The sequence below is a fragment of the Myxocyprinus asiaticus genome, chromosome 27, assembly GCF_019703515.2.
Source record: "Myxocyprinus asiaticus isolate MX2 ecotype Aquarium Trade chromosome 27, UBuf_Myxa_2, whole genome shotgun sequence".
Taxonomy (NCBI): domain Eukaryota; kingdom Metazoa; phylum Chordata; class Actinopteri; order Cypriniformes; family Catostomidae; genus Myxocyprinus; species Myxocyprinus asiaticus.
Window position 1 is genome coordinate 4,147,257 of NC_059370.1, and position 24,976 is coordinate 4,172,232.

At 41.8% G+C, this 24,976-nt stretch overlaps 1 protein-coding gene across 3 annotated transcripts in view; it reads right to left on the reverse strand.

Moving 5' to 3' along the window:
• Window positions 1-24,976, reverse strand: part of trpc3 (transient receptor potential cation channel, subfamily C, member 3) — a 107,241-nt gene that overhangs the window by 82,022 nt on the left and 243 nt on the right. The window contains exons 1-3 of one of the 3 annotated variants that reach the window (XM_051658548.1): window positions 10,554-10,585; window positions 9,674-10,439; window positions 340-390 (exon numbers count right to left, since the gene is read on the reverse strand). In XM_051658548.1, the coding sequence (XP_051514508.1) occupies window positions 340-390; window positions 9,674-10,408 (786 nt within the window). In that variant the 5' untranslated portion in view covers window positions 10,409-10,439; window positions 10,554-10,585. Of the gene's footprint in view, window positions 1-339; window positions 391-9,673; window positions 10,440-10,553; window positions 10,586-24,976 lie in introns of those variants that run through there. The other 2 variants (XM_051658545.1, XM_051658547.1) reach the window with 2 other exon arrangements.

A 24,976-nucleotide genomic window follows, 5' to 3' on the forward strand; every position in this document is an offset into this window, starting at 1 on the left:
ATTTTTTGTGAGATTCATTCATTTATGCATCATTACCCAGCTGAATAAAACAGCTCAAAGAAGCCTAAACTGGGTTGTTGTGTTAACTGATTTAAGCTTGTCTAGCTGATCCGTCAGCCTGATCAAGCTGGTCTTCAGCTGACAAGTGCCCCAAACCCCTCTAAAACCAACCAAACAGATCAGGCTGACCAAACTGGAAGATCAGCTAAGACCATCTTAGGATGGTTGAAAAACAGGTTGACAGACAGTTTTACCTTGACTGAAGAGCTGAAGCAGTAAACATGACAATAAGAAATCGTTAGTGGGAGTTAGTGAAATTATTTAGTCAAACATATTTACCAGAAAGAAGCCATTGTGCTGCGATGTCTCTTTATTACGGTTCTTTTTTTCCTGTCGACGACAGCAGCACATACAAACAAACATGCAACAGAAGTTAAAAATGTTGTTAAAATGAAGATAAGTGTCAAGATAAGAGATGTAAACATAAGTGAAACTGAGTCTGAAATTCTGACAAGAGTCTGGATTGGTGATGGAATTAACAGAAGTTTGACACAAGACAAAGTGCAGTTCCCAAGTGTTATTGGCCATATACACACTGTAGCTAATTTGTTGACACTCGCCTTCTGAGTGCTTAATCTTGTTCTATATGCACAAAATTTGTTTATTTACAGGAGTGACAACCACATTCTAGCATGTCTGAGACCAGGGGCAGGTTTACGATTTCTGAGGCCCCAAGCAACCAACCAACCTGAGGCCCCATTTTGAAAAATCTTGCTAAAAAAATGACTAAATTTATTTGAAATCATAATTATAAATTCTTCCTATCAGCCTTTGTAGCCAAGTACATTCAAAATGTTTAATGAAATAAAAATCTAGTTAAAGATAATTAATGCATGTTTTCCAGTTTTTCCACAATACAGTGATAAAAAAAAAGCAATATATGTTTACAAAATACATTGTGTGTTTGTGTGGGCAGGTTTAAGTGGTTTACGAGGACTTTTTTTTAGGTTACAAACTGGTAATTACAAGGATATTATGCTATAAATGTGGTTTATGAGGACATTTCTAGTGTCCCCATAATTCAAATCGCTTAAAAAACATACTAAACGATGTTTTACTGAAAATGTAAAAATGCAGAAAGTTTTTTGTGAGGGTTAGGTTTAGGAGTAGGGTTAGGGGATAGAATCTATAGTTCATGACAGTATAAAAATCATTATGTCTATGGAGAGTCCTCATAAGGATAGCCACATCAACATGTTCTCTGTGTGTGATGTGTGTGTGTGTGTGTGTGTGTGTGTGTGTGTGTGTGTGTGTGTGTGTGTGTGTGAACTGGGTGTGCAATACCTACTACTTCACCCAGTAACACTTTGAAATTCAGTTGTTACAGTATATATTAATATTATAACCCAACAATTATTTATTATCGTCCAGTTTGTCATTATAATATGATACAGTATTATTATTATTACTTTGAGGATTTGTTGTATACAATAGTTCTGTCTTATTTACTTTCACCTGGAGCTTATATTCTAATGCTGCAGTGTATTATTCATCATGTTGCAAAAGGCTGTACGTAGGCTAAGCATCGTAGGCAACATTCATTACAGTATTGTTACAGTAAACATACAAGCCACGGCGCCCCTCAGCACACTAGAGCATAAGAAAAAAAAAAAACCTTGCCGTTTATCAAACGCTGAAACTTTACTTGTTGCAGAATAATCTGGAATAATGTTAAAAATTGTAACAGTCACCTCTTTGCAGACTGAACTTGTTCAGATTGTTAAATCTTTGTGACACCTGCGCTAAAAACAGTCTAGATGCAGTGCAACAACTGAAACAGAACGCAGGTGTCTCAACATGCGTTTTTGAAACATGCATTTTTAAAAGTTATTTTGAACTTGACACAGTGTCTAAAAATGTTCCGGTCCTGTGTGAGACACTGAAGAAACAGCGAGACACAGTACAGCAGTCAAGAATGTTCGTCTAGCACGTGTTTACATAGAAAAACAATGGAAAAACAGAGTGGATGCACGTAAAAACACGTTCAGTGTGAATGGCCCCTCATCCATTTGCACATATCTTTGTGAGTGAGCACGCATGGGCGAAATTAATTTTTTTCATAAATTACAAACCCGATCCTAGCCGAATGTTCTACTGACCCGAACCCGGCAGCTTCGTGAACCACCCTGAGACCGCAGACAACAGCATATTCGCATATGTAGCCAGAACAACATTTCACCCCTCAAGCGGTTTTTGCAGAGACCTTTGTCAGTACCAGTTTAGCAAAAATTGACAGACATTAATTTGTCTCTAGTGGCTACTTTTCCTTTGGACCAAAATAGCTTACACCAAACGGGTTAAACGGCTGGAATAGATGTTTCTTGTATACAGCTGTGAGACAGCAAAATATTGCTATCAACCATCATGGGTTCTGGACTCCTTTATTCTGCAAACACAGCAGGAAAAGAAAATGCAAATAATACATTGCAATTAACCATAAAATTGTGCATAGTTAGGATAGGGAAATAAAAAGATCTGATGGAATCATGTTTCTATACCTTAATTTTTGCAGAATGATTTTTACGTGGCTTGTTGTAGGTATCGCTACAGTTTCCTGGTGAAATGAACACTAGAGGCGCTACAACAACAATTACTTTTATTCACTTTCACACAAATCACAAGTAAAATGCCAGATTATCAGTTCATAAACACAAATTTTCAGTTAGGTTAAGGTTTAGGGTAGGGAGGTCGGTTCTGTTATAACCGTGGTTCTGTAAATTTCCGGATGACCGCCAGAGACTCTGTTACAGTAATGGATCGATGATCGCAGCGCCAGCCAGATAGGTCGAAAAAAAGTATATCAACAAAGTCACGTAGTGACGTAAGCCGAGCTGAGGGAAAATAAGCCACTGCAGCTCTGCACACAGCCTCAGATCATTATAGCACGTTCTGAGTGACCAGGAACTTTGGCAGTCATCCAGAATTTACAGAACCACGGTTACATACGTAACCAGTGTTCTGTTTCATTCCTCCTGACCGCCAGAGATGGTGTTACAGTAATGGATGACCAATACCAACAAAGTCATGAGGAATGATTCATTAGACAACAGGGGTCATCACCAGAGAACAGCAGAGCTCACATCATGGGATGAGGCAACACTGACATTGTAGAATCTTGCAAAAGTGCATGGGGAGGACAAAGTAGCCGCAGCACAGATGTCCACAAGGGAAACATCCCTGAAGGCAGCCCATGAAGAGGAGACCGCCCTGGTGGAATGGCAAGTGACTGTCTCAGGCAAGGGTCATTGAGCCTTCTTGAATGCCATGGTGATGACCTCCACAACCCACCATGACAGCCTCTGTTTGGATAGAAGGGCACCCTTCTTAATGCCCCCAAAACAGACAAACAACTAATCAGATTGTCTCCACTGCACAGTAGCCTCTACATAACATCTCAAAGCCTGCATGGGGCACAAGAAAACATCCATCATCACTGGACTCAAGCGCTGTTGGTTGGAAAGAACACAGCTCAATGGACTGATTAATGAACTGATGAAGGAGCACCTTAGGAAGGAAGGTCGGGTTGGGCCAGAGGGTAACACTAGCGCCTTCCAGTTTACATCTCATGCAGGACTGACTCATGGACAATGCATGAAGCTAGCTAACCCTCTTAGTGGAAGCAATGGCCAGGAGGAAGGCCGCTTTCAAAGACTTCCACTTAAGGTCTGCATTATCCACTGACTCAAAGGGAGGTAGAAAAAGAGATTCCAACACCAAAGGTAAGTCCCACACTGGGGAATGGGGAGTGCAAGCAGGATTAAGATGTCTTGCACCCTTAGGGAAGCTGCAGATCAAACTGTGGGAACCCAGAGATGAACCCCCAATGGGTGAGTGGTGTGCCAAAAAGACTGTCACATAAACCTTCAGGGTGGATGATGCCCAACCACTTTCCAAAATCCTTGTAGGAAACTCAAAACTGCTGTAACTGTGCAATGCACAGGGTCAAGATCACGACTTTCACACCATGAATAAAAAGCTTCCAGTGATGGGCATAAAACAGTCATGTAGAAGTTGCCCTCGCATTAAGAACAGTGTGAAATACTGAGGGTTCACAATCTGTTAAAAGGGAGTCGGTCCAAGAGTCCCCCATAACTGCAGATGGGCCAGTTCTGGGTGCCAAATGTGGCTGCCCAGCTGAGATAACAGGTCCCTCCTAGGGGGAAACCACCTCGGTCTGCCCACCAACAGAATTAGAAGCAGGCAAACCACGGTCTGGACAGCCACCGTAGTGCTACCAGAAGCATTCTGTGTCTTCCCTGAGCAAATCTGAGAAGCATCTACTACAATAGAGGAATCGGGGGAAAGGCATACAGGAGACAATCTGGCCAGCTGTGCGACAGTGTGTCCTGTCCCAAAGGACTGGACGTCTCAGTCTGGGCAAACCACAGTGGGCAGTTGGTTCTGTCCTCCGAGGCAAAGAGGTCCACCTCCACTGTACTGAACTCCTTCCAAATCCCCAGGACTACATCCGGGTGAAGCTCCATTCCCCTGGATGTGGCCCGATTAGCTACCCCCGGCAGGTGGACAGCCCTCAATGATGCGAAGCAGAAAAGCAACCAGGTGAGCCTTAACAAGCTCCTCGACTTTGTGCCCCCTTGATGGTTCAGATTGAAAACAGTTGAAGTATATTCTGAAAGCACAAGCACATGGCGGCCTGCCAGCACTGGAAAGCAGTACTTTAAGGCCAGAAAAACTGCTCGTATCTCCAGAAGGTTGATGTGGTCATGGACTGGACTTCCAACCACTGGCCGCTGATGCCTCTGTGGTTCCAGACTGCACCCCAACCCGTGAGGGATGCATTAGTTGTTACCACCTCCTGACAGGAGGGAACAACACCTAATGGAATGCCCGCTACCAAAAAGTCCAGGGAAGTCCACTGCCGAAGAGCATATGTGCAGTGGTGAGACACCACAATCAGTCGATGATGGGATGGACATCATCATCCCAATCAGCCTCAGTAAATCACCATACTGAAGGGTCGCACCCAGATGAAACTGAGCAAGAAGCTTCAGTATGTCTGCTGTCCGGGACTGAGAAAGAGAGGCATGCATCATGACAGATTTGACTGTCATACCAATGAACGTGATGAACTGCACTGGAAAAAGAGCGCTCATTTTTCTGTTCACTGAGAGACCCAACCTGGCAACATGATCCAACAACCGAGTGTTGTGCACATTTTGAACTCTCATCCGAGCACTTAAGGGCCAGTCGTCCAGGTAGGGTAAAATACAGCACCCATCGGACCACAGGGGTGATAGGGCAGCTTTCACACATCTTGTAAACACTTGAGGGACCATAGAAAGGCTGAATGTCAGAACCTTGAACTGATATGCTTGGTTCTTGAAACTGAAGCGTAGGAACTTCCTGTGATGCACGGCGGGAAGTGGGGCTGCCCTGAGTATGGCGTTAGAGCCACAAAATCACTTCTGCGTATGAGCCATACCTTCCAGTGAGCTGTTAGAAGTGTTGCAGTGAGAGAGCTCAATTCCTGTGTCACGTGACCCATGGCGAGAAAGGCTGCAACCGGCTGTTCAACTTCTGGCACATTTCGCACCCCAATGGACTCCGCCTCGGCCATAGAAGCTAAGGTACATGTGGTTTTGGATCACCTCTTGGCCGTTCCTGATCTTTTCAGAGTGCTGGAAAATTCTGCCACAAAGTCTTTACATGCAGGCATAGTAAAATTATCTGTAGGTAGAGACTTGCTAAAGAACACATTTGACTGAATAGGATGGGTAGGGTGCTCATAAAATTCAAGATGAGCCACTGCCATCTGAAACACTGTCAATGTGTCATCCACCGGAGGTGGAGCAGTACCTGAAGAATGGCATGAACCTCCAGAGCCACCCAAGTCAGATCTGGATGGCACGTCCTGCAAATAATCAAACTTGGCAGTTTCAGAGCCAAGGTACTGCTGAAATTGTGTATCAGCAGCACACATGGACATAGTGTCAAGGTGGGAGCTATGAGGAGGATAATAGTGGTGGTATTCTTTTCGTTCAATAAATGTGATAGCATTCTCAGTGGGGCCCATAGTGGCTGTAGAGACCAAAACTGATGGTTGAAGGGACTGCAGGATCTGCTTCATCTCCAAAATATCTGAGGAAAGGCCAGAAACCTTTTTTGACAACAGATGCTCTGCCAAACGACTGCCCTTAGAAGTGGATCTTTTCTTAGCTGGAGGTGTGCCAGCAGCTACACAGGTACAGCACTTTAGAGGTCTCTGCTATGAAACCGGTTCCGGCTCTACAAGATTAGCTTTCCGGTTGCTGTCCAGATCAGCTAAACGCAACTGTCTCTCGGACAAAGGCAGCAAGCTACTGTGTTGGCACGTATCCGTAAGTGCCTCACATGTCCCGATCATGCCCATCATCAGGAAGGAGCACATTAGAACAGAGTCTACAATTTAGGGGATAGGTGGGAGAAATTGAGCTGTAAACTATATCGACTGTCAAGTAGCCCTTCGGATAGAACCGCAAGTTGTAATAGCTATATGCAAATGCGTCACAACCTCCGGATGAACCGCGAGTATCTGTGGAGAAAGGATACCAGAGCGATAGTACCGTGTAATTGGCTCAATAACACCCACGGATAGGACAGAGAAAAATAACACAAAATAGTGGGAAAAATGTGTGATAAATGCGAACATGGCAGCTCGAATCCAACAGCTTGTTTAATTCAACAGATAGTAATACACTATAGAAACGGGCTAAAGGGGAAACCTAGCCCAAAGCGCGGATGACACACCTCCGGATAAAACTGAGAGGCATAGTGACACCGACGATATAAAATGAACTCTGTATGAATAAAAAACTCACTGACCGAAGTTTGTAGAAAATAATTCAATCCAAACCAAAAACATATCGTCACAGCTTGGGAGGACGAGTCTTCGCTGCTCTGAGAAAAAGCTGTACTAGACGATGCGATGAAACTGTATGACCTAATCCGAAGGCAGAAAAGCGAAAGAGGCCGGGTGCTAAGCTGCAGTGGCTTATATTCCCTTAGTTCGGCTTATGTCACGTTGGTATACTTTTTTCCGACCTATCTGGCTGGCGCTGCAATCATCCATCCATTACTGTAACACTCTAACATCGCAGTCAGGAGGAATGTAACAGAACTCGAGATAGAGCATTAACCTTAAAATCATCTGTTCAGGAAAATATTTTACTCGCTTTTAGCACCACACAGTAGAAATTTCACGAGCCATGATATGTGAAATTAACCAGGTATTATCATTTTGCAAAAATGTTATCACTGTCACGTAATTTTCATGAGATCAAGCTGCATCCAAACAAAATCTACAGTACAGTACAGTCAGCTGGTAGAAACTTGTTAGGCAAACTATACTAGGCAATTTATTTGGCATGCTATCATCCTAATAAGATGGTATGACTAGAGGTTGACCGATAGTGGGTTTTACTGATACCGAAAACTAAGGTGGGGAAAACAGACCGATAGCCGATTAATCGGCTGATAGTTTTTAAAATTTATAATTTGAATAAAAACTTTAACTCAATGTACAATAGTGCTTGTGGGGCCTGGGTAGCTCAGCGAGTATTGACTCCAGTGTGAGTTTGAATCCAGGGCGTGCTGAGTAACTCCAGCCAGGTCTCCTAAGCAACCAAATTAGCCCGGTTGCTAGGGTGGGTAGGGTAACCTCCTCGTGGTCGTGATTAGGGGTTCTCGCTCTCAATGGGACACGTGGTAAGTTGATTGATGTGAGTAACCTCGCCACCATGAGGACCTACTAAGTAGTGGGAATTGTGCATTCCAAATTGGGAATAAAAAGGGGATAAAATAAAAAGAAATAAATAATAAATAATAAAAATTTACAATAGTGCTGAACTTTAGTATTACTTTCCATGGCAATACTTTAATACATTTCTCCCACACTGGTACTGTACCTTCTTCAAAGCCTTTGCCATCTGAAATTAATTAAAATATTACAGGTCAAATATGTTTGTTGTTCAGTAGTAACATAAAAGCCAAATAGTGACTGTATGCTTCACTACTGGCAATATTTATTATTTTATTTTATTGTCATTTTAAATCTATAAATGATGTACAAGAAAGGGAGAGAGAAAATGGGATAGAAATAAAATTAACTCAAGTCTTATGTTTTTGAAGGTAATTTTAGAATGTCATTTTATATATTATATATCCATGTGCCCTCACATGAACACAGTGTATTATATAACAATGTGCCCTCTCATGAATATCAAATTTATTTCAGATGGATATATTTTACCATGCTCTTAAGTTTTTTGTACATAACTACATCATAAAATTAGGAAGTTTAGACAGAAGTTAATTTTGTCAGAACGGAGGAAAAAAAAAAAAAACTTTAAACTTTAAACAAATTTTACGGTCAAAAAACTATAAAACGGAAAACTATAAAACTGTTCCTATGCGCATGCATTCACAAAATAAACCATGCTCACGCTTTGTCTTCTGAAGCAAACAAACGACCGAGCAAAAACAAAAACTCAGGCAGCATATTCATAAAAGGCTGCCATTAATGATTGATTTATAACTGATAAGTAACTTATAAATTCACTTAGAATCAAAACCTCTTCTGAGCGCTCATGTTTATAATCTGAATGGAACAAATTGGACGCACCTCTATTCTGGAAAAAAACTCAACGGATGTGCACAAATTCATATGTGACTTTTTTATTCAAAACAGCGTATTAAGAGGAAAGGTAAGCAGTTCCCATCCTTGACTTTGGAACATTGTTCTAGCCATTCGAATAACGTGCATTGTACACATACCTTGACTTTCTCTGTCAATGTTTTAAACCCACATTTGAAGCGTCCATCTCTTTAAATAGCTTAGTCATGTTGCACAACAAACTCCATGTGGAGTCAGTGATTGTTTTTATTTAACCTCTAGAGGGTGCCATTATATAGTTGAACCAAGCAGTTCAGACTGTAGAACCCTCCAGCAGCGGCCATGGAGAAATAAAAGCAAAAATAACTATTGGAAACTACTGGCATGTTGCATCTGCGACAGTGATGGTATTTAAAATTTTAGCAATTTTCTCTTCTCTACAGTTGATTTTATCAAGCTAACAAATTATGGCAAATAATTTCCTGAGGCAAATGTGTACTGTGTAGTTAAGTGAAAGTTGACGCCTTCCCAAGATTGAAACACTAATTTGCCGATTACATGAGAGATAATCATTTCAGCCAATGGCATTGTGTCTTTCAACATCCCCTATCAGATCAAACTTTGTTTTATCAAAAACAACAGAAAACATAAAACAGTAAAAATCATGTTTTTGACCAAAATTCATTTTCTTTCCAAAAATGGCCCATTGCTACTTACGACTCAATTTGATGGAGCACGTCACAATTCAATATGAGTTATGGGGTTTGTATTGATTTGGGCCGCACTTGAAGTTCAAAGTAAAATCATAGTTCTTTGCAGTGTGTACATGGCCAATCTTTTATGCAAAATGTTTAACGAAATACAGTATGTATCTGGTGTTGTAGCAAAATATTTACAAAAACATTTAAATAAAGAATCATGCTAAACAAAAAATGAGTGAAAAACATATAGTGCAAACTCAAAAACAATGGCAGCCACTGCCAAGAGAGAAAGCCTTCCTACCTTAAACTCCTTCTCAATGTTGGCCAGCTTAGCGAGCTCATTGCTTAGCTCAAGAGCGGTCAGTACAGGGTCTTCACTAGAGAGTGAGAGGTATGCGGGGCTAGCCAGACCACGGTACGCATTTATCCTGGACCGCGAGTGGCTAAATGAGTCCTTTCTTTGCTTCTCCGTGCAATCTGCGCATTTGCAGAAATAGTCATGCGGCCGTTCGATCCTAGCTCCCTTCATGAGCAACATGTGCACCACCTCGTACTTCTGGCAGTGGGCAGCCAAGATGATTGGTGTGATATCAGGTGAGAACCGTGTACCGTCCTCGTCGTACGAATAGAAGTCGTCGTCCTGCAACTCACAGGGGCTACGAGTCAGTCGCTCGCCACCCGCAAAGGATGGGTGACCCAGCAGGGCTTCTACAATACGCACGTAACCTTTGGAAATAGCCAGTAGGAGCGCATCCCCAACACGGGCCAGGTTGTCTCGCCGCAGGAGCAGCTCAGTGACCTCCAGGTGCTCGTTGCCAACGGCCAACTGTAGTCCGTTCTGTCCCATGTAGTCAACACTGTTCACGTTGAGTGTGGAGGACTCTTCCAGCATCTTACGGACCACCGGGATGTTGCCATATTCTGCTGCATCCAGGAAGCGTTCTTCTTCCGCCGTAAGGCTGCTGCCACGGGCGTTGAACATGAACGCAGGTCCGCGGACTGCCTGACGACGACCCTTTTCTCGCGGTAGAGTCATCCTGCGATGGGGGAAATTATCCGAGACTTTCCTGCAAGTGGATAAGAAGAAAAAAGTAATTTTACCATGGGTACATTACAATTACACTATATCCTTTAAAGAAAAGACTGAGCTACAGCTACAAAAAAGAAACCAATGTAAATACCACACTTAATTTTGATTAGGACTTCAAGCTCATCCAAGTGGAAGTGACTTTCTTCGCTCTTGGCCACTTGGTTATATCTCGTGTCAGTCTTTGACAAACATCTGACAAGTTGACCCCCTGACTGAGAGCTTGACAAATGGTGTATCATTAGGGACATTCTCCCAGAGGGAAGGAAAGGAGAAGGTGTTTCATGGCAGAAGGTCCTGCTGATGGTGAGATCGCCCTCTGGCATTAAATAGCTTTTTAATGAAACACAACAGATGACAAAATTAGACAACAGGTGGGTGTCTCGTCACAGTTACATCTGTGCCAAAATCAAGCTGGCCCACATTTATTAAGCACTCGAGTCCTACGCACTCGAGTCCTACAGGACAGAACTACATTACAACAGTAGTCGAGAGTGAATGGAGCGTTCTTTAGGTGCAGTAAGTGAATTATGTGAGTTAGCCATTCTGGAAACTCTGTCAGACTTAGCCCCTGAATCAGATACTCCCCCTCTTTCCAAAATCTAGCCCTCAAAAACTGCTGTTGTATCAGTAAGACTGTTATGATCAGAGACTGAGTAGAGAGCATCACAAGGTTACTGAATTTGTAAAAATAACTGTAGCAAAACAGCATTCTCAAACGACAAACTCTAGTAACTGACAACTGCTTATGAAGCTGAATATGGTGTTAAACTTGAAAAAATTAATAATTGGCTTGAACTGACTTGTTCTAGCTGTACAAGCTTAAATTCATTTTGTCAGAACAACTAGATAAGATCTAATTAATAGTCTTAATTAGTTGGTCCAAATAAAATATTAATCATTAGTATATGCCAGGTGAGCAAAAGTAAGGACAGTACACCTGCTATACTGTCAGTTTGATAAGTAGTGGGCTAAAGCACATAACTGGTAAGCACAAGGTTGCTGGTTCAATCCCCACAACCATCACCATTGTGTCCTTAAGCAAGGCACTTAACTCCAGGGGGATTGTCCCTTTAATAAGTGCACTGTAAGTTACTTTGGATAAAAGCATCTGCCAAATGCATAAATGTAATATAACTGATAACAACTGCTTATAGAACTAAACAGCACTCAAATCAAACATCTCTTGAAAGTGAGAGCCCATCCTCAACCTAAAAACAAGTGCCAATCTTCACTGCAATGGTAACTCCAAAAACTCCAGCCTAACAAACACTCATTTTAAATGCCAATACAACACAACATTAAATATGAACAAATCTCCTCCTATTCTTAACTTACTTAAAAATTGAAAAAATAACACTTTAATAACATTTGTTCACCCCATCCAGTCACCTGCAATGCATGCTGGGAAATGGAAACCCCCTGCCCAGTTTCATCAATGCTTCAAAAAGTATTCATGTAGTTCTAGCTCAAACTGATTATGCATACTACAATTTTACAAATTTAATTGGATAGAACATAATGAAATCAAGTTAAGACAAAATGTTCTAGAATTGTGTTGCTTTAGTTTTCATTAAGTAAACTGAAACACCTGCAAAAAACTTTTTTTTTTTAGCAGGCTGCGTTCGGAATTGCATACCACCAATACTACTCGTACTGCTCAAGCCATATCTGTCTATGGGAGAAATAGTAAGCATAGTATTGTAGTATGCTATTCCAAACTCAGCATAGTGTTAGTTGTATGACCTTTTAAGTACCTATTGTTTTATCGAGTGACACATAAATAGCAAGTTGCTGTTTGATTTTTATGTTTACTAATATTTAATGAAAGTAGAGTTGACTTAAGATATTTGGTTCTTAATACATTTAAAATTAATAATTAGATTTATCAAAACATGCAATGACCAATCCAAAAATGATCAGATTAGATTGCCTAAAAAGAACCAGATTACATTTCAGAAGTATCAAAAAACCACCAACACTGTTTACTGAGCCATAACCATACTGTATTAAATCGATTCAAACCATAACTGACATATTGGGCAATCACAGACCTCTCTGAATTAACACAAAATGAATAATACACAAACAAAAATCAAAAAATGTCAGCAAAGCTTGTAAATATCTCAAAATTGAATATCATTTGAAAAGTCACAGGCAAGTAGAATCCTTTTATTTCTGTGCTAGTTCTCTTTCTAATAATAAAATTCAACAAAACTCATTCAAGACTTTAAATGGCTTTAGTACAAACCTTAATCAGTATTCTGTATGTACTTCAAAGTGATGAAGCAGCATTTCACTAGATAAACACATAATGAGTTTATGAAATTTATAGGCTGAATTTGTAATAAGTGAGATGGACCTCGTCTCCTCTGCAAGACTTACTTGGAAATTGATTTCATAGAGCCGAGCATCCAAAGGTCCCTTGAGCAACAACATCACAGGAGGTCAGAGAGGAGGGAGGCATTCAGCTCGAAATCTGGTACACAAACTCTCAAGGAAGATACTTTCCCCAGCTAATTCTTTAAACGCAAGGAGCTTACCTAACCCCTAAAACACCTGAACCTGACAAATAATCGAAATTAACGAAACATTGTTTTATTTTGGTTAAACTTCCCGTGTTCCAATCAGCACACACACACACACACACACACACACACACACACACAAACTAGTGAAAATGGTTCTATTTTGCATTTTTTCTAATTTAATACACATTTTCATGACAAATTATATTAGCAGCATAACAATGTGAGTAAAAAGGTGAATTGAAAAATTAACATGAATTTCATAAATTATACTGTCAGAAGAAATATGCAAAAATTGTGCCTTTAGGGGTACAATAGCTTGCCCCGCCCTCAAAGTTACACCCACTGTAACCTTTATATGTTAATTGGAATGTATTTATACCATAACTGTCCTGATAGGGTACATATTAGTACCCTAAGTGTCTTATCTGTCCCTAAAAGGTACACATACTACCTTAAAGCAGGGGTCGGGAACCTATGGCTCGCGAGCCACAAGTGGTTCTTTGTTAAAAATCAAGTGGCTCGCAGGGTGTCTCACCATTCACCAACACAAGATCATTTAAAACTTTCTAGAGATAATTTTCCAGCAGAAAGTGTGGGTGCGATTGCAAAGCTTGAAGTCAATGACACTGTTTTGATTTTCTTTCTTCTGAATTTGTCGTACAGCCTACTCCTGGTGAACAAGGTTTGAAATGAACACCCACCAAATGCTGATTTTTCACGAGGAGTATTTTGCTGATGTACCAGTCACTGTGGAGGGCGACCAGTAAGACTTCACGAAGTGATATATAACAAGAAATTAGACACAAAGACGCGAGTTTGACGAAACATGATTATATTTTGAAGAACAGATGAAAGAAAAGCCGCCGATGCATGTCTGATTTGATATGTGTGCGCAGTGAGCTCTGCTATTCACGAGTGCAATGAAAGCGCTTCTCCAAGACACACACAGTTCTGGGCCTCTTTTCCCAATAACTATTGATCTTAGCTGTTAAGAGCGATTTTATGAATGTTCATTATTTTTTATGGGAGCCCGGGGTGTGAAATAGCACCTGCCACAACATTAAATGCGACGAGGCTCAATCCAGTTTGCAAGCTCCTCGTCCCAATGCAGGTATTTCATGCGCGAGTAATTTTGCTTATCTACCCACAACAGGCTGGTGACTTGTAAGACGTCTCAGAGTGACACATGACAAGAAATGCTGTAAGTCAAAAAGACACATGCTTGAAGAATCTTTATTATATTTTATTATATAAGAACAGATGAAGAAAAGCCGTCATTGCTTGTGTCTGATTCGTTGTTTGTTCAGAGACGTGCAGCGGGCCCCTGTCTCGAGGAACACACGCATGTAAAGAGTTATCACTCCTTTTTCTCTGTTTCATTTGTCTGAAAACTGTTTGCAAGAATAATGTCATCTATAAGAATGCTGCAAATGATCTCCGATCATCTCGAGGTACTGTGAGTTTCATATATATTTGTATTAAACAAAGACGAAAGTGATTAAATCATAAAATAATAAAAGACACATTGAATCTAAAACTGAGTTCTATTTTAATTTCTTGAGGGAGCATAAACTGTATTACCAAAGTGCAATACACATTCGATAAGAACACACATTTGGCAGCATTTTTTGGGAACACATGGGAATTTATTGGGCTTATTTATTATGATTATTATGATTATTATATTTACATTTATAATTGTCTTTATTTCTTAATTGTAGGCTATTAGTAATTTTTCACCTGCTGTCGCATACTGATACTTGCGTGATGGCAAATGAGGCCGTTGGAGACGGTAAATGTTTGGATTTGGGGAGGTGGTTATATATACAGTTTTTTGATCACTTCGTTATTTTAATTGCTTTTTGCGTTTCGTTTAAAGTGCAATTTGAATTTATAAATGTCTTTTGTTTACATTTTTCATGTTTCAATAAATTAATAAAAAATTTAAAGCAAAATCAATAAAGCAAAAATATTCACCGACCCTCTGCAGCGGGGTTGAGGATATAATAGGATATCACAATATTTTTTTCAAGGCATTTATTGTTAAAATATTTTTAACATATCGCCAAGCCCAAAAGGGAAGTTAACTTTTTCATGAACAATTGTAAAATGTAATTTTATGGAGACACGCACAAACACATGTACTCAATTCCATATTGCAACAAGTCACCTATTAAATGTTGCATATTTGTTTGTTTTTGTGTTTTGGGCATAATAAACATTTTATTTTATTGAAAAACTTTGTTTTTTGAAAATAGTAAATTTAAAAAAAATGCTTCAACCAAAAAGAAAAACAAATTGTCTCCTTAGTGAAAAAAGGTTCCCGACCCCTGCCTTAAGGTAAATAATGCATAGTGGATGCACCTCAGAGGGTACTGCCCGAGTGATGAGCTGTTGTACCCCCAAAGGTAAAATGTTTGCACATTCTTTCTAACAGTGTACATGTTTGAATATCAATGCAAAGCCATACTTCATATAGACACAAATAATCAAAACTGTGAGTCGATTATCTATCAGTCTGCACACTGAGGCCCTGTTTATTCAGAAAGAATATGCCATCTTTGAGTGGAAATATCTACTGGCATTGCAGATTTTGGACAGCGTGTGCAAAGGACAACTGCTGTAAAGTGGTGCATCAGTCACACAAATGGCCATTTTGACTGTGATATATTGCAAGACTGTTCTGCGTTAATATGCATGTTTATCCCGAAGAAGCAAATGTCAACATTAGGGTTATGAATCTAGAAGCTAAACATAAACTTGAAGAGTTTTCATTGGTGGCGTTTGCCAAGGCAAGCGTCACTATTATTTTTGGTAGGACAATACACATGTACGTCACCAGATTTTAAGCGTTTCTCCACATTATTCATGAGATGGAATGCTTCCATCTGATCACAGTTCTGACTCATGCATGAGTTCCCATTACAGAGGAGAATTCAAAATACTCATGGACGTGACAGAGGTGCATGGCCAGTGTGAGTTAAACAGCAGAACAGATGTGAGAGGGGCTTCGTGGTAAGCTTGCCTTAGAGCAGATATTTTAAACTCATGGACATAACAGTTGTTCTGGGCAGTCGCAAGATGTCAATAACACTCCCGAAAGTGCAAATTTTACACTAAACACCGTGAGATCTAAATCACTCGTCAGAATGGACCACAGCCCGTAACAGGACAGGCACGAGTGTTTGTTGGGTGCAGTTCTGCTACTCGCTGAACATAACTCTAGCTGTTAGACAGAGTGCTGATTCCATTGCTTATTCTCAGTGTGTCTGATTATGGACAGGATAAGATGACTTCCTGTTCCCTACTCAGGAAATCAGGGTTACATACAGTATGTAACCGAAACATTTTTATACAAGCAAACCTTTAGAAAATCAGGGCCAAAGTCTTTAGTTTTGTTGTCCCTAAACTCTTACATATGTTTTCCCTGGCTTATGCAATAACCATTAATGCTCTCATGTATTAAGAAGAAGCACTAAACAGGGACACAATTTTCATTCAGAAATTAGTGAAGTAGAGCGTACTGAACAGCTTTCTGAACGATGCATTGGGATATTCATTGTTAACGTGCTAAAAACCCAAAGCAACATGACACAATGTTAAAATAGTCCCATCTCAAACAGAGCTCATGGAGGGAAGAAGGACAAATACCTGCTTGACTTGAAGCCAATCAAGCTCCATTCTCCATATGTTTAAGGCTCATTCACAGTGTCATGGTGAATCCAGGCTCCATGACTCAGGATGGGTGCATTTTTGCTGCCTTCACATGCTATTTGAATGATCCTAATAATAATAATAATAACTTAATAATCAAGTATGGAAAGAAATAGAAACATGGAGGACTCTAGGTTGATTCTTGCATATTTCTTGGGGAACTCTTATTTTCACACTGTAATATTTGTTTGTCAGTCAGCTTGCTGGCTATAATGGAATATTTATGAAATTCATGCTATTGTATGTAAAAATGTACAAAATGCATCAAATGGTTACTGAGACATGAAAATGTATATGACTAAAAGCGCTAATAAGGTAGCTGCATTTAGAAAAAATAATCCATTAATACTAAATTGAGGATGCTCGGTATAACGCTGCCTTTACAGGATGCATTCTACAGTATCTAGCAACAGCCTTCTTAATGAAACTTATATAGTATCTTGTTATGGGAGGATGGCATTTCATGATTTTATTTATAAAAAAAAAAAATAGAAAAATAAAATAATAATAATTAGACATCTGTGTCCTTAATATGCAGTAACCATTTCATGAAAGCAATAAGGCACTTATAATGATATCTTCACACCATAAAATGCACCCAAATTTATTTAAAGACTTCAATATTAAATAATAATCAAAAACTTGGTAACACTTTACAATAAGGTCCCATTTGTACACATTATTTAACAACATTAGTTGACAATAACAATAAAAAATACTTATTAAGCATTTATTAATCTTATTAATATATATAGAATATAGAATATTCACGATATAATCATGATGATTTTGCTGACGATCTAAAATTAAGCGCAATTGTGAATATAGCGATGGTTGTATTGTGCTTTTTATTTTAAGAGCATAAGTAGACTAATTTCACAATCTTTCAGGGCTGTTCAATTAATCAAAATAACATTCAAATGGTGATATGATCATGTGTGATTATTAAACTGCAAAAAGCTGCGATTAAAGAAGGATAAACATGACCTGTGTGCGCTTGTGTGACATGCTGTTCTGTGCACACGTGGGACTCATGGGCTCAAGTTTTTTAAGCGCTTTCAGAGCAGTTCAAATGCATTGTGAAAGGAAAGTACTGCAGGTTCAAGCATTCACGCAATTCCAAAGATTAGTAACCGCGAGAAGTTATTATACACATGTACAAACACAGCACAGTATAACAAAAAAGAGGGAAAAGACAGCGTTTCACCAGATGCGGAACTGAGTTTGGAATGGCATATTACCCATATTATTACTATTTTTAAACTACAAACGGCACTTTTGGAGTAAAAATAAAAGCTCCTGATAAAGGTGAAGAAAATAGGACAGAAATATATTACTTCTATATATATATATATTAAAAAATCCTCAAAATAATAAAGATAATTCATTATTATATTAAAATAATAAAATTGGCTGGGTCTCACAGTAATAATTTAGTAACGTCATTTTCATCAAGATTCCAAAAAAATATGTGGTAGTTTTTCCATACCTTGTTCATTCACAATTGTTTTTATTTATTTTAAATTTTTTAGTAAAATATATGAAGGTAAAATAATGGTATTTATTAATCTACTATGTATCTTTGTATATAAAATAGGCCTTTAAATATACATACAATACTGTGCAAAAGTCTTATGCACATAAGATGTTTCACAAAAACATTTGTCTTAAGATGGTTATTTATATCTTCAGCTTTAGTGTGTCAGTAGGAAATATAAATGTTAGACTCCCAAACATTTATTTTGCATATAGAATATAACAAAATAGAAGAACAGGGAGCCCTGAAACAGATGGCACAGCACTCACAGAGCCCCCCACTGAACATCGAGTCAATCTGGGATTACATGAAGAGACAGAAGTAATTGAGACAGCCTAAATAAATAAAAGAACTGTGGCGAATTCTCCAAGAAGCTTGGAACATCCTATCTGCCAACAACCAAGAAAAACTGTGTCCAGGTGTACCTAGGAGAATTGGAGCTGTTTTAAAGGCAAAAGAGTTCACACCAAATATTGATTTAGCTCTTTTTCTGTTTACTGGACTTCGTATGACGTTAATTGATTAATGAAACCTATTTATGTAAAAAAAGAAATCCTCACTTTGAATTGAGAGATTTAATGTTCATTGCAATGAATATGTTTTTCAATTAGTTAATGTTTAATGTTACTTGAATTTGTGCTATTTTAGAGCATTTCTATATAGGGTACAACGGGGCTAAAGGCATATTTGATTAAATTTTCTTCTAAAACACTAAACAGCAACAAAAATGTCATGGTTATTTTCATAACCTCCGTTCCCTGATGGAGGGAATGAGACGTTGTGTCGATGAAGTGACACTAGGGGTCACTCTTAGGAGCAACAAACACCTCTGCTTTTTTTAAAAAAGGCCAATGGGAATTGGCGAGTGGAATTTGCATGCCACTACCCTGGACATACAGGTATAAAAGGAGCTGGTATGCAACCACTCATTCAGGTTTTGTGCTGAGGAGCCGAGACCAGTTCCCAGCCATTTCAGCGGGTAGTTCAGCATTGTGGCAAGAGGGACATAATGTCTCGTTCCCTCCATCATGACGTTCCCTATCTGTCACTCACTCGATGTTGTGTCGATGTAGTGACACTAGGGGTCCCTATACAAAACGGCACAACTATCTGAACTGTGTTACTTGAACTGGCGGTACGTGTCAGGCAGACCGCTGTGTGCCTCGTAGCCAGCGCACCAGGCCATCACGTAACCTCCCCCAACGCTCTTATGAGTGTCGAACGGTCCTTCAGGAACAAGTTGACTGCCCAACAATAGGGACAGGCTAGCCCAGCCGAGGCCCCTTTTCCTCTTTTTTTCTCCCCAAAAAGAGTGGAATTTTTTAATTGACTGGGAGCCATAAGTGTCTACGTCGGGGGGTGTCCCTCCCAAGGGGAAGACACCGCAGAGACCACAACCCTCCCAAAAAGGGGGGGGGGGGGGGGTTTGAGTGGAATAAGTCACATGGTCTTACCGAGTCTTGTCGGAAGTATGTCATATGGAGAAGTCCCATGGTAGGTCCTACCCGAAGGGGGAGGAGTTTGTATAAAGCATGGCAACTGGGGCAGAGGGGCCTCTGCCCAAGGAAGATGCAGTTTACCGACAGGGAAACGATTTTGCAGAAGATATCACATGGGGTCGTCTTCGGGGAACCAGCAGATGTGGAGCACTTACCTCAGTACAGGGCTTCATTAGCACACGTACTGGGCCAGTGAGTGAGTTTCTCCGCAAACTCAACTGCCAGAGGGCTAAGGAGGAAAGTCATCCAGGGATCACAGTCTGTGTACACGACTGGGAGTCAAGAGAGCACGTCTTCACCTCAAGGGAGGGGAAAGGTGCTATGCGCAAGCGGTACACCCGGCCAGCTATCCCGGAACTTACCTGCTCATGCCTGCCAATACACGGGACAAGACTGGCTCAACCCTGAGATTGTAGAACCTCGCAAAGGTGTTGGGTGCTGCCCAGCCCGCTGCTCTGTAGATGTCTGCCAAAGAGGTGCCACTGGTCAGGGCCCAGGAGGCTGCCACACTCCTGGTAGAGTGGGCTCGTAACTGGCACATCCTGAGCCTGATATGCCATCGCGATGGCGTCAATGACCCAGTGGGTGATCCTCTGTTTGGAGACTGTCCACCAAAGCAGACAAAGAGCTGCTCGGAGCTTCTAAAGCTCTGCGTGCAATCCAAATAGATGCGTAAAGCTCGCACCGGACACAGCAACGCCAAGGCTGGGTCTACCTCCTCCTGGGGCAGCGCTTGCAGGTTCACCACCTGATCCCTAAAAGGAGTCGTGGGAACCTTTGGCACATAGTCCGGTCGGGGTCTCAAGATCACGTGAGAGTAACCTGGACTGTCGCGAGGAGCGTGAGATCCGAGAGCCATGACTGGGTGGGCCAGTAGGGTGCTACTAGGACGATCTGCTCCTCGTCCTCCCTGACCTTGTGTGTTGTGACATGCAACGGGAGCGTAGACTGCCTTGATGGTTAATGTACGCTACCGTCACTGTGTTGTCCATCCGGACCAACACGTGCTTGCCCTGGATCAATGGCCAGACAAGGGCAAGCAGTACTGCCAACAACTCTAGGCAGTTGATGTGCCAACGCAGCCGCGGGCCAGTCCAGGAGCCGGCAGCTGTGTGCCCATTGCATATGGCACCCCAGCCTGTCTTAGAAGCATCTGTTGTAACCACGATGTGCCTGGAGACCTGCTCTAGGGGAACCCCTGCCCGTAGAAATGCAAGGTCGGTCCAAGGACTGAAGGGGTGGCGACAGATCGGCGTGATGGCCACGTGATGTGTCCCGCGGCACCATGCCCATCTCGGGACTCGAGTCTTGAGCCAGTGCTGAAGCGGTCTCATATGCACCAACCCGAGCGGTGTGGCCGCTGCTGAGGATGCCATATGCTCCAGGAGCCTCGGAAAAATTTTCTGTGGAACCGCTGTTCTCCGTCTGAGGACAGTTCAGCACCGACTGCACGCTCGTTCATGAGGCATGCTGTCATCGATACTGAGTCCAACTCCAAACTGAGAAAAGAGATACTCTGGACTGGGGAGAGCTTGCTCTTTTCCCAGTTGACCTGAAGCCCCAGTCCGCTGAGGTGCCTGTGTGCGCACAGCAACTCTCGAGAGTGAGCTAGGATTAGCCAGTCATCGAGATAGTTGAGGATGCAGATGCCCACTTACCTTAGCAGGGCAAGGGCTGCCTCTGTGACCTTCGTGAAGACATGAGGGGACAAGGACAGGCCGAAGGGTAGGACCTTGTACTGGTATGCCTGGCCTTCGAAGGCAAACCGCAGGAAGGGTCTGTGTCGAGGTAAGACCGAGACGTGGAAGTACACGTCCATCGGGTCTACCACCGCGAACCAATCTTGATGACAGACGATCGCTAGAATGCATTTTTGCATCAGCATCTTGAACGGGAGTCTGTGCAAAGCCCGGTTCAGTACTCGCAGGTTCAGGATTGGTTGCAGCCCACCGCCTTTCTTTGGTACGATGAAGTAAGGGCTGTAGAACCCTTTCTTCATCTCAGCTGGAGGGACAGGCTATACCACACCCTTGCACAGAAGGGTTACAAACTCCGCACGCAAGGTAGCGGAGTTCTCACCCTTCATCGAGGTGAAGCGGACACCGCTGAACCTGGGCGGGCGCCTGGTGAACTGAATCACGTAGCCGAGTCGGACGGCCTAGGTCAGCCATCGTGATGGGTTGGAAAGCGCGAGCCATGCGCCCAAACTCCGGGCGAGGGGGACCAGGGGAATGATCATGTCAGATGTACCGGCGGGTGGGGCCTCGCGGAGTCCAGGGACATTGAAGAATTTACCTGGCTCCTGCCGCCCACCATAAGATTGGCCGAGGAGGGGGGAGGAGGAATCTCATCCCCGTAGTCCACCAAAACCAATCCCATCAGGGGCGCTTCGAAGCCTTCCTCTGGTTTTTAGTGGCCGGCTGTGAGACGGGTGGTGTCTGCTTCCTGCGTTGGGCTCCACGCCGGGGCCAGGCAACGGGGACGGGCTGCGGTGGAGCCAGTGTTGTTGCTGCAGGAGGACGCCCTTGGCGACGAGCAGATGGGGTGCGGGGTCTTGAGCTGCGCCGGGGCAGGATGTGTTGAATGGCCTCCGTCTGCTTCTTCACCGCCGAGAACTGCTGGGAAAAATCCTCGACGGTGTCGCCAAACAGGCCAACCTGGGAGATGGGGGCGTCAAGGAACCGTGCCTTGTCAGCCTCTCGCATCTCAACCAAGTTGAGCCAAAGGTGGCGCTCCTGGACCACTAGGGTGGACATTGCCTGCCCGAGAGACCGCGCCGTGACTTTCGTCGCCCGGAGAGCGAGGTCGGTCTCCAAGTGCAGTTCCTGCATCAATCCCAGGTTAGAACTACCCTCGTGCAGCTCTTTTAGCACCTTGGTTTGCTGTACTTGCAGGAGAGCCATGGCATGCAGGGCGGAGGCAGTTTGTCCAGCGGCACCGTAGGCCCTTGTCATCAGGGACGACGTAAACCTACAGTCCCTGGACGGGAGCTTCGCCTTATCCACCTGAGGGATCACCGAATTCACCCTGGCTGCTCCACCAGAGGGTAGAGAGAGTGGGGGAGCTGAAAGACCAGGACCGGGCAGTAAAAGGTGCCTCCCACGATCTTGTCAGCTCCTCGTGCACTTCCGGAAAGAAAGGAACCGGGGCGGGGCATGGCCGTGGGCGGTGCCCCAAGCCCAGGAACCAATCGTCGAGCCGTGAGGGTTCAGGGGAGAATGAAAGGTTCCATTCTCACCCGATGCTCGTGGCCGCCTGGGAAAGCATGTCCTTGCGACCTCAAACCCGTAGGTAGAAGGACCGGTGCGGAGAGCCACTGGGGTGGCTTGCAAGCCGCGACCGCAATGTTGCCATGGTCATGTTCTTGCAATGAGGACATGATCATCCACGAATGATGTCTCCGCGTGGGCAGCGCCCAGACATGTAAGACAGCGATCGTGGCTGTCAGTAGCGGAGAGATAACGACCGCAACCAGGAATAACACACAAACGGAAAGGCATCATTAAAAAGACGTTCCATGTGTGCCACTCTTTTTGTGAATGAAAATATATTATTTTAGAATATACTCTCTTTTTTCACTCTGCTGAAGTGCCCAGGGGCGTTCTCTGCACTCCACGGATGCAGAGGGGGAGAAGCCGCTGAAATGCGCCGTAAATCCAGCAGTTTTGAGGTGCGTCTTTGGAGGGAAATTGAATTCAGTGCACTGAATACAACTGCGCAGCTCCGAAGAGAAAATCTGAATGAGTGGTTGCATACCAGCTCCTTTTATACCTGTATGTCTGGGGTAATGGCATGCAAATTCCACTCGCCATTCCCATTGGCCTTTTTTCAAAAAAGCAGAGGTGTTTGGGGCTCTCAAGAGTGACCCCTAGTGTCACTACATCGACACAATGTCAAGTGAGTGACAGATAGGGAACTACCACAGCACTTATTTAAAGACCTGTTTGTCACTAGGCACTGAAAAGTTTTCCTGATCCATGAGATCATGGCGTGTATTGTCTAAAGTTTGATTTTGAGGCAACTTGATCAATTATTTATTTATTTTTAAATGTTGAAATTTATGAAGCTAATAAAAAAATCCCCCAAATTATCACATTTATTTTAAGACAAAATTATTTGTCATTTTCAAATTTTGTTCAAGGTGATTAATTCAAAAATTTTTTTCAATAACTGTCCAATAGGTGTAAAGATATTGGGGTAAAATGCCCCCTGTTGCTGGGGTTAAACACATTGTTTTTCTTAAGTGGGGGAATAGATTTGTTAATATAAATGTTCAAAGTGGGTCACATTGACTGACCCAATCACAGTGGAGATTTATTTGTTTATAGAATACTTGATATGTTCTGAAATGCCAAACGTGATCGAAAGTAACAGGAAATGGTTAACCCTTTTCTGAAGTGGTTATTTTGAAATAATAATTTTCTTAATTTGTTACTCAAAAAAGCATCTTGCTGTCTCAAAATTATTTGCATTAATTGACACATTTTGCACTATAACAATTGTCCATTTGAACAATATCACAATAAACCCTCTGGTGCTTTTTAGTATGGGTTAAAAGGCCCCATCGTCACCATTTTGTTTTTTAAACTGTATTTTATTTAAAACAACCTTCTGTTATTGTTTTTCTTTTCACACAAATGATGTTGCTCCATACATATTCAATAAAAATAAATCTTGATAAAGTAAATTTTGTGACACGAAAGTTTCCCTTGAAGTGAGCATTTAGCCCCGTTGTACCTTACGGTGCAAGGCTTTGTTTGGAAAATCTTAATAAATCGTGATTAAACATTTTAAACGACAGCACAAATGTACACACACATCAGAATCCTCTAGGTGGCGCTTCACAGTTACCCCACATGCAGGCTATATTGCAAATGTTGGGCTACAAGCAGAAAAAAACAAAACAAAAACGAAACTACATTTGTAAGACATTGTTCAGTTTTTAAGAAATGTCTTTATTAATTTAAAGCTGTTTAGAAGCCGTGACGTTTTAAACAGAAATATTATCCATTTAAGTTCATGCATTTAACGTATTTCAAATGGTTTTTCATATAAAATAATGTTATACCTACGAGACGTGTGAACTCGGCCTTTAAAATTATATGTTAAACTCTTTAAATTAAAATTAACTATTTTCCATTAATATTTATTTATTTATTTATTTATTTATTTATTTATTTATTTATTTTTTTTACTTGTACTGCCCAAACAGCACAACCAAATACATTTCTCTCCT